This window comes from Bos indicus, chromosome X, assembly GCF_029378745.1.
Source record: "Bos indicus isolate NIAB-ARS_2022 breed Sahiwal x Tharparkar chromosome X, NIAB-ARS_B.indTharparkar_mat_pri_1.0, whole genome shotgun sequence".
NCBI classification, from domain to species: Eukaryota; Metazoa; Chordata; class Mammalia; order Artiodactyla; family Bovidae; genus Bos; species Bos indicus.
Window position 1 is genome coordinate 34,408,499 of NC_091789.1, and position 10,825 is coordinate 34,419,323.

The 10,825-nt window shown below is 42.2% G+C and overlaps 1 protein-coding gene across 6 annotated transcripts in view; it reads left to right on the forward strand.

Moving 5' to 3' along the window:
* MTM1 (myotubularin 1) overlaps positions 1–10,281 on the forward strand; it is a 96,372-nt gene extending 86,091 nt beyond the window's left edge. For 4 of the 6 annotated variants that reach the window (XM_070784882.1, XM_070784886.1, XM_019956221.2 and 1 more), the window contains 2 exons: positions 1,708–1,884; positions 8,592–10,281. In XM_070784882.1, coding sequence (XP_070640983.1) covers positions 1,708–1,884; positions 8,592–8,759 — 345 coding nt within the window. In that variant the 3' untranslated portion in view covers positions 8,760–10,281. The remainder of the gene's footprint in view (positions 1–1,707; positions 1,885–8,591) is intronic. The other 2 variants (XM_070784883.1, XM_070784884.1) reach the window with 2 other exon arrangements.
* Positions 10,282–10,825: the final 544 nt, after the last annotated feature.

Sequence of the window (10,825 nt, forward strand, 5' to 3'; positions counted from 1 at the left end):
CAAGAAGAAGGACCTCAGCATTTGCTGAGTCATAGCAATCTAAACCCTAAACATGGATCTCATCAAAGCTACGCTATATATTGGGGATTCCCAGGCAGGGCAGAGGGTGCGAGCACAGCAGCGTGGGGTGGGAGCCATTCTCCCTGTGACAGTGTCAAGAGTTAATGCCTATAAATGTGTAGTCAAAAAATAGCAAGAGGATAGTGTTTCTCCAAGATGTGGAGGTAAGTACCAAATAACCAGATACATTTAAAAAGTCAAACACAGTTGTTTGGGGGAGAAAGGTGAGAGACTGCTTTTCCCATAACAAACCTTGTTTAGCTGTTTGACTTTAAGTCAACTGTGTGTACGTATAAAAATAAAAACAAGCATGCAAATAAAGACAAGGCAGTATAGATTGTGGTGGAGAAAGCAATGGCACCCCACTCCTTCCTTTACTCTTGCCTGGAAAATCCCATGGACGGAGGAGCCTGGTAGGCTGCAGTCCATGGGGTTGCTAAGAGTTGGACTCGACTGAGTGACTTCACTTTCCCTTTTCACTTTCATGCATTGGAGAAGGAAATGGCAACCCACTCCAGTGTTCTTGCCTGGAGAATCCCAGGGACGGGGGAGCCTGGTGGGCTGCTGTCTATGTGGTCGCACAGAGTCGGACACGACTGAAGCGACTTAGCAGCAGCAGCAGCAGTGTAGATTGTGGCATCCAAAAGGGTCCAAAGAAGTTTTAGGTGGATCCCAAGAAGGCAAAATTATGCTGCTGTTATTACTATTCACATTAAAAAAATCTGTATGTTCAAGGGATTTCTTCAGTCACTTATTTCAAGCTATTCTTTTCAGCTTCCACTTTTATCTTATTGGTCCTTTCTTCTTGATTTTTAAAAAAAATTACATATTTTTAAATTGAAGGGTAATTGCTTTACAGAATTTTGTTGTTCTCTGTCAAATATCAACATGAATCAGCCATAGGTGAATATATGTCCCTTCCCTTTTGAACCTCTCATCACCACAAAGAGTTTCCAGTTCTGCCTTCAATAATTTTAATACTTGCCTTTTTATTTCCCAAGTTTTGATTTTCCTCTATTTATGGTCAGAACTGGTAAAAAAAAAAAAAAAAAAAAAAACCTATAATTGAAAATCAGTGAAGATATGAACATCTGTATGAAATGATGGGCACCAGACGGAAAAAATGAAGCTTCACTGAAGTTGGGTATCTAGGTGTTTCAAATATCTGGATATTGGTATGATGCATTAAACCTCTGGGTGTTTCATTAACCTAACTATCTAGATGCAAACTGTCAAGTAGACCCAGGTTAAGATTTTGTAGTTTGAACAAACACAAAAATGGAAAAAGTCAGTGAGATCTTGTGATAATTTTTCCTTGCTGCTGAATTCAAAAGAGCATGGTGCCCATCTGTTCGTGAATGTTTTCCCAGCCAGGAATAGTTTTCTTAGGTCAGTGAATTGCATTTAATGTTACAGCATCCTGCCCCTCTCTCTTCCAGCAGAAACAGAGGCTCTCAAGCCATTATGTATGCAAATATCGGGAAGTGGTGCTCAGCACTCCAGGCACAGGAGGCTTTTTGAGCTATTATGGGGATAATGTACATGTGTGATTCAAATTGACGCTCAGCTGTATCACCGCAGCCTGAAAAATGGTTTGTGTACTGGGGTGTGTTTTTACTTAGGCTTTCCACTTTCTCTTTCCTCTAGAAAGTTACAGAAAGAACCGTTTCTTTATGGTCACTGATCAATAGTAATAAAGACAAATTCAAAAATCCCTTCTACACTAAGGAAATCAATCGAGTGTTATATCCAGTTGCCAGTATGCGTCACTTGGAACTTTGGGTGAATTACTATATTAGATGGAACCCCAGAATCAAGCAACAAGTAAGTGAAGTAGCATTGTGAATATAGTGATGTCAAATGAGTACTAGCTTGGGACTTTGATAATGTTATGTAGCAGTTATTTAAAAATATTATGAAAGGAAAAAGAGAGTAAAAAATGACACTTGCTTTTAATCCCAACTTCAGTTAAAAACTGTTTTTAATGCCTAAACCATTTATTTTGATTGCTGTTGAACTAATATTTTCCTGCCAATATGAGTAATGCAGTTTTTTAAAACTAAGATCTAAGCTAATTTTTTATTGGAGTATAGTTGCTTTACAATGTTGTGTTAGTTTCTCTGTACAGCAAAGTGATTCAGCTATGTGTATACATGTGCTGTGCTTAGAAGCTCAGTCATGTGTGACTCTTTGCAACCCCATGGACTGCAGTCCACCAGGCTCCTCTGTCCACGGGGATTCTCTAGGCAAGAATACTAGAGTGGGTTGCCATGCCCTCCTCCAGGGGATCTTCCCGACCCAGGGATCAAACCCAGGTCTCCCACATTGCAGTCAGCTTCTTTACTGTCTGAGCCACCAGGGAAGACCAAGAATACCGGAGTGGGTAGCCTGTCCCTTCTCCAGGGGATCTTCCTGACTCAGGAATCAAACTGGGGTCTCCTGCATTGCAGGCGGATTCTTTACCACCTGAGCTACCAGGAAGCCCGTATGTATACATATATCCCCTATTTTTTGAATTTCCTTCCCATTCAGGTCACCACAGAGCATTGAGTAGAGTTCCCTGTGCTATACAGTCAGTTCTCATTAGTTATCTATTTTGTACGTAGTAGTATATATGTGTCGGTCCCAATCTCACAATCCATTCCACCCCTGTCCCCCACCTTGGTATCCGTAAGTTTGTTCTCTACGTCTGTGTCTCTATTTCTGCTTTGCATATAAGTTCATCTATGCCATAAGATGTAAACTAATTTAAATCTCTGGAAAATTTCTGAGTTTTCATAGTCAAGTATTTCCTTTAATGACTAAAAGTTGTTACACGTCATAAGAAGGTTCTTTCCAGAAACTAGACTGAGATGATCCTTCAAGGAAAAGAAACATTTTCTGTTATCTATTCACATGTATGTTACTTGTCAACTAATATCAGAGTGCTTTTTACCGAAAGTCTTTACTTCTAAAATAAAGATAATCGATCTGTCAAAGGATAGTACAGTCAATTGGCCATTTATCAGTCAAACATGGAAACGGTGATTTTTGAAGCAAAAGACTCCACATTTTATTAAAGGCACAGTCAGGCTTTCTCCCACTACTGCATCCAAGATCAGAAGGAAAATCCAGCCTATTTGTGAGGGCTCAGCAGTACATCCATTGAGCGATTTGTTCTAAGCATTGTAAATATTAAGTATTTGCGATCACTCTTTCTAAAGGTTTGCACACTTTCCTGTGGTTAGGATGGTTGAATACCTGTTCTCCCAGGCCAGTCTTACGTAAGTGTCAGCTTTAATTCCACTACACATAGTCAGGCAATAGAAGGGCCTGGTGCTCAGTCTGACTCTGGATTGTTTATTCCACTCAGGCAGCTGGCTACACGCCAGTGTGTGTACCCTCTTCCCACCAGGGAGATGCACGTTTAATCTGGCCCTCTTGTTTCAAGGTCTCTGCTTGCTTGCCTGAAAGCCTTTTGCAGTTTCATGATGGTTGAAATGTATGATCTTTTGGAAAGTGACAGATTCCAGGGCTTGAGAACATTCACTTGTTTAGTTTAGGATTTGAGAAGTACACAGAGGGAGTGTATTTAGCTGTAGTTCGAGCATTTGGAACATCAAATAAAGAGGAAATAGGAATTTTCCCAAGATTCTAAGCACTGTTACACGGGACATGTTTCTTTGCTGGTTAAAAAATACTATATAGATGAGCCTTGTTTGTCCTATAAATTTTACCTCTTCTGTATTTATCATGGCTTAAAAAAAAATAACTGTTGGTGATTAGAAAATGTTGATAGTTTCTGTACAGTTTCTGTAGTCTCTTCTTCTCATCCATCTGTACTTGGAGAAGCTCTTGAAATTCCATGCATTTAGAGCAATTCACTTATGACATACAAAGGTAATGACAATTGTGTGACAAGTCAGATTTTTAGCAACATCACTGGAAGAATTTACTGTGACGTGTCTCTCCCCCTTACTCTCCCAGAACTGAGCCAAATGGAATTGAGCCAGGTAGGAGTGAACATTTCTTTGATTGAGGTTTTTATTTTGAGACAGCGATTGGTCTGTATTATGATCTGTGAGATTTACTCCAAGAAAATAACTCACCCTTCCTATATAGATTTTCTGAATGTCAAGGGTCCTATACACATCTTTATTTTGTTCGGCATCTTGCATTTTCATCTGCCAAATACCATGCATCAGGCACTGGGGGGACCCAGAGATTAAGAAGAGCTGGTCTCTGTCCACAAGGAGCTCCCAGACTGCAGGGGTGCCCAGGAACAGACGTTGATGATCAAGCTCGAGGAGAAATGTGAACTAAGTGCATCAAATTTCCCAAAAGATCTTATGCAGAACATTATTTCATACAGAAATAGATTACAATCCAATCACACAGGACTTTTCAAATTCTGTAATGTAAACCTAAAAGAATATACTTAACTACTGAAATTGTTCTTCAGTTGTGTGGCCCAGTTGGTATACAGGCAGTTGCTGAATGCCAGGGACATTCACAGCACTATGGTAAACTATCGGTGTTGAAAGATGTAGAAACATATCCAGCCTGTCCCCACAGTGAGCTATTCCCCAAGAAGAAGGCAGGGCTAATGTGCTTTTTTTAAAAGCAGAATCCACTGGCCTTTGCTACAACCTCAAAACTGAGAGTTGATGGCAAGACCAATTCTTATATTTGACAAACTGTGAAGAAGCAAATTTGGTACTTTTATTTAATATGAGGAAGTTTCTCAGGTCAAAAGCCAATGGAGAATTTAGTCCCGTAAACCCTTAGTGAGACCTTCAGCTGCTGGTGTGTTGCATATTGTCCTTTGGGGACGTCTGCACTCCATGTGGCTCTGAACCAGGGTTGCCCCAGGCAGATCCTGTTTTACTTAGGATGACAACAAGGACAGATCTTCACAGGCTTACCTGGGTGGGGTTTAAGTCATTTCTCATAGAAAAGTTAGAAAGGAATATGAATATGAAAATCATTCGAAGCCTAAAATACCTGTGTAGCCACTGACTGCCTGTGCCTGGCATGCTCCTTACTTCATACATCATTCCCTGAGGGACACGTCGAGGTGTGGGATTTACAGTCACTTCACTATGAATTTCATTTCTCGCTGTTCTGTCCTGTGATATGCTGTCACAAATGGACTCTTTCCTTCTATTATATCCCTAAATTGGTTCTCTTTGTCTCTAGGCTAATGACTGCTAGACATCTTTTGTACCCACTACCAGACCAAATGATCTTTTTATTTCTAATAGTTTTCTAACTCTATAGCCTTGTCTATCATTGGCAAAAATGATTGTTTTATCTCTCATTTCTTTTTCTTGTCTTGCTGGTACAATAACAAATAGATTCTAGTAGTCATGTGGAAAAGAGAAGTTTTAAAAATAACCAAGAGCATTTTGGAGGAGAGTGTTGAGGAAACCCTTGCCCTGCCACATGTTAAGACTTATCTGAAGCAGAACAGAACCTAGAAACAGAGACCAGAGATGTGGAGGCTGGGGAGGGGGAAGAATGGAGCATCGATGGTAAATGTTTAGTGGTCCATGGTCCTGGCACAGCAAACGGAGCCAGTGCACATGGAGTCCTCTTCCCCAAACCTGCTGCTCCCACCGGCTTCCGCATCTCAGTGCTTGGCAGCTCCATCCTACATGCCCTGGCCAGAAACCTGAATGTCATCCTTTTCCCCCACTTTAAAAACCAGCCTTATTGAGGTATAATTGATACATAATAATCTGTACATGTTCAAAGTGTGCAGTGTGGTAGGTGTTCATATGTGTCTGTACACGTGAGACTCTGACCACATTAGAGATCGTGCACACACCCATCCCCAGCAAACACTCCTGTCCCTGTAGGTGAGCTTCCATTTACCACACAGTCATCCTCGCCTTCCCTGCTCTCTCGCCACTTGTCCCAGGCTGTCAGGAAAGCTTGCAGGGCTTCCAGCCTCCTCACTGATGCCTCTTTCTCACACACCCTGCTTTGGCCACACTGGGCTCCTTGCTCGGCCTCGAGACCCTCAGCCATCTGCCTGGCCACCTCCCTCCCCTCCCTGCAGCCCTCCCCCAAGAGTCACCTTGTCAAGGTGACTCACTCCCACCACCCTGTTGAGAGTGTCACCCACCCCTGGTGTCTCCCTGTCCCTCCCGCCATGGACCTCTACGTCCATGTCCTATGGACCACGTCCTATGGGCTTCCCAGGGTCATCATTGTCTTTGCTGTTTGTCTGTCTCCCCCTGCTGGAAGAGAAACACCACAGAAGTGGACACTGGGGCCTCTTTTAGGTGGCGCTAGTGGTAAAGAACCCACCTGGGAATGCAGGAGACATAAGAGACCTGAGTTTGATCCCTGGGTCAGGAAGATCCCCTGGAGGAGGGCATGGCAACCCACTCCAATATTCTTGCCTGGAGAATCCCATGGAGAGAGGAGCCTGGTGGGCTATACAGTCCCTGGGGTCACAAAGAGTCAGACATGACTGAGCACGCACATTTACTGCTGAATCCTGAGCCCCTGGAGCAGTGTCCAGCTCTCAGTGGAGCATATACAGAGAAAAACAGGCAAAGGGTATTAAGGGGCAGTGCACAGCACTTACTGGGCATCAGTCACTCTACACACATTCCTGTTCGAACAGAGCCATACAGTAAAAAGAACAGGGGCTCACAGGAAGGATGGGGCTAGGAGGAAGGAGGAGACTTCTACAAACCCTGCCCCTTTGTAAGCAGAGCGCTGAGGAGAGCACCAGTCAGGCCTTGGCAGGTTGTAGTGGGTTGAATGGGGGCCCCCAAAACACACATCCACTTGGGACCTGTGAATGTGACCTTACTTGGAAAAAGGGTCTTTACAGATGTGCTTGAGTTCAGAATATCAAGATGAGATCCTCCTATATTTAGTCAGGCCCTAAATCCGAGGATAAGTGTCCTCATAAGAGAAAAGAGAAGAAGATTTGAAAGCCAGACATATACACGAGATGAGGCTGTGTAAAAACAGAATGATTGCAGTGCTGTGGCCACAAGCCAAGGAAGCCTGGAGTCGCCAGAAGCTGGTAGAGGCAATGAAGTCTCCTCCCCTAGAGTCTGGCAGCCACAGGAAATGAATACAGTCCTAGCTCCTGCCATCTTCTCTGATGCAAGTCCCAAAGAGCATTACAAGTCAGATCTAGGGTGTAGCCTTCTTCATCAGCATAGTGTCTTCATGGCTTCCTCATTGGTACTTGCAGCTTCAGCACGCAGCTTGAACTGAAAGTGAAAGTCACTCAGTCGTGTCCAACTCTTTGCAATCCCACAGACTATACAGTCCACGGAATTCTCCAGGCCAGAATACTGGAGTGGGTAGCCTTTCCCTTCTCCAGGGTCTCTTTTCAACCCAGGGATTGAACCCAGGCCTCCCACGTTGCAGGCGGATTCTTTACCAGCTGAGCCACCAGGGAAGCCCAAGAATACTGGAGTGGGTAGCCTATCCCTTCTCCAGGGGATCTTCCCGACCCAGGAATCAAACTGGGGTCTCCTATATTGTGGTGGATTCTTTACCAACTGAGCTATAATGCAGTGGAAGTTCTAGAAGCCACTAGCCATAAAGAAAGGCACTTCAGTAGACTGGAGATTCACACTAGGCTGCCTGTTGGGGCCAGTGTTCTCTGCTATACATTAATATGGACAGTAGAATGTTAAAAGTTGTGTTAGGGCACAGCAATACAAACTAAACCTACCATGAGATACCAAGTTATACTCATCAAATTGGCAAAAACTATTTCTCTTACATTGCCAAGCACTGGTGACCGGGAACTGCCAGGCACCACTAGTGAGACGGTAAGAACATCTCCCCACCTCAGAGAACAGTCGGACTGCATGTGGTCAAGTGGAACCAATCATACTGTCCTCTTCAGCAGTTCCTTCCCCACCCACCAGAACAATTCATTCAGGTAACATTCATATACTTGCCTGAGGAGACGCGTCCAAAGATGGCCCAGCATCACCTGTAATAGTGGTGATGCTATCCCCCTGTGGGGGATGGATAGAGCAGCCATGGTTTATGTATTCCATGGAACTCAACTGAGATCCAGTTCAGAAACATAGTGGCAGATCAAAATGTGGATTGAGAACTAGAGAAAACCGCTGAGGTCCAGTTTTACCAAGTAGAGAAGAATGGTATATTTTGTTACTGGATACTCAGAGAAAAAGGGTTGCAAGTCTGCACAGGAAGGAAGACTGCACCCCAGCCTGAGAAGGGTTGTTGCCTCTCAGAGCACAGCGGGGACAGGTGACACAGCAGCCCGGACCTATGCCTGGATAGATGCATTTTAAAAAGATGGCGACACATGTGTGTGGAACTGTGTGTGTGAGTTATTTCTTGGTGGCAGATAGCTGGCTATCTTTTTATTATCATGAATCTTTGTGCTTTTCTGTATTTGCAAATTGTGCAGTAGTGAAGGAAATGATGTCTATTAACCCCCCAATGACAGGGTTTGTTCAGAAAGCAGCAGCTGCAGAAGATGGGGGCACAGGTGTGTCTTGGTGGCAGAAAGCACTCACATCTTTCCTTCTGTCCAGCAGCCAAACCCAGTGGAGCAGCGTTACATGGAACTCTTGGCCCTACGTGATGAGTACATCAAGCGCCTTGATGAATTGCAGCTTGCCAACTCTGCCAAGCTTTCCGATCCCTCGGCCTCACCTTCTAGCCCTTCACAAATGATGCCCCACGTGCAGACTCACTTCTAATAAAGAAAAAAGCAGACTTTTCATTCGGGGCCTCTGTACAAAGTAGGTTAAACTATTTGCCTCCATTTAGAACTTGAACTAACATAATCTTAAACTCTTGAATATGTGCCTTCTAGAATACATATTGCAAGAAAACTACAGTGTCTACACGGCAATCGGAAGAAAGGAGCCCAGATGGGGTTTTGGAAAATCCTGATACCTTCCAAAAGTGGTTTTTGAAAGATAATATTTAAATCATATTTACCTCTTCAACCTCTTCAGAAATATTATGTGTACAATATGTACTTTGTGGGCCTCATTGGAACAATGACATTTTTAACTAAAGGGGGAAAATGTATGTTTATGAGATGGATTTTCCTCAGACTGCTTATAATAGTTGCTTTGGGTGATCTAAAGTGAACCTAAATGTGAAAGATGTGTGTTCCTGCCAAAACCAAATTGAGCTCAGCTTCCGAGGCATGATCCAAAAACAAGGTGTTTAAATAATTGCCAAATTTCACACCATCATATGTGTGATGACTTGAGAAATAGCTGTGTAGATGAGTTTTCCATTATTTTGAAATTTTGGAATATGAAGTATTTTCCCCTAATTTCCAAGAGAAGCATATTTTTATATTAAAAAAAAAAAGATAGGGCCCAGTTAAATATGATTTGATTATTTTTAACATTTCCACTTCTGTTTCCTAAGTTCTTTCATGAGCTTGCCTAGAATTCTGACCTGTTTTCAGGTGGTGGAAAGCCCTTCTCTAGCACTGTTTGAAGATGTTGGATGCATTATGCTGCTTACGTGAATGTTTTTGCAAATGTTGCTCTAGTCAAACTAGCTTATCTGCCAAAGTGTCGGGTTGACCATCTTGGATGTGTGAGCTGTCCCTAGAGCAGCAGCCTCTGAAATAAAAGCCGCAGATGTACATTTGTTGAGCGTATTCTTGAAAGTATGGTGTTTATGAATTTCAATGGTGTTTGACACCCTTTTCCACCCAGGAGTGCATAAAAACTGGTTCTACAGATTTTTACTTGAAGTACCCAGCGGTTTGCTTTTTCAGGTTTTTTTCTTTTTTTGTAGTATTAAATGCAATTTCAAATGCAGTTCTATTTGATATCTGAACTAATTCATTTAGTCAGTATATTTGTAAAAGTTAAGGCTAGAGTTAAAAAGCAATTAATGTGTTTTACAATGATTTGTAAAGGTCTATTTATAGCTAATATGGTTTTGTTTTCAATGAATTAAGAGAGATTAAATATATCTTTGTAAATTATTTTATGTCATAGCTTAATGGTTTACCAAATAAGACATCTCAAATGCAGTAGTATAAATGTATAAATTTTGTATGTATAAGAAATTTTATTAGTCTCTTGCTTTTTGTAAACGCTGTAAATATTTCATAAATTAACAAAGTGTCACTCCATAAAAAGAAAAAAAAGCTAATACTAATAGCTGAAAGAATTTTGTGAAATTTCATGACAACTGTTTCATGGCAATAATGACTAAAGACCTGCTGTAATAAATACATTAACTAAACATTGCACTTTATTCCCAGGGCTGTAACTTTGCAGTGTATGTGTCTTAAATGTGCATGTTGCCCATCTTATTTGCTTTTCCTAGATCTACTTCACATGCTCTTTATCTTACTAGCAACCTTGTATAGGGCTCTCCCCAAATCCCAACAATATTGGAAATTTAAGTACATTAACAATGCAGATTTTAAGCCACAAGTGCCTTTATTTTGGGCTTCCCTGGTGGCTCAGACAGTAAAGAATCTGCCTGCAATGCAGGAGACCTGGGTTCGATCCCTGGGTTGGGAAGATCCCCTGGAGGAGGGCATGGCAACCCACTCCAATATTCTTGCCTGGAGAATCCCCATGGACAGAGGAGCCTGACAGGCTATAGTCCACGGGGTCGCAAAGAGTTGGACACAATCGAGCAACTAAGCACAGCACAGCACAACACAATGACCTGTGTTTTTTAAAATTTATTTTGTTAAGTATACTTGATTTACAATGTTGTATTAATTTATGCTGTATGGCAAAGTGATACGGTTATACATATATATTTTTCCTATTCT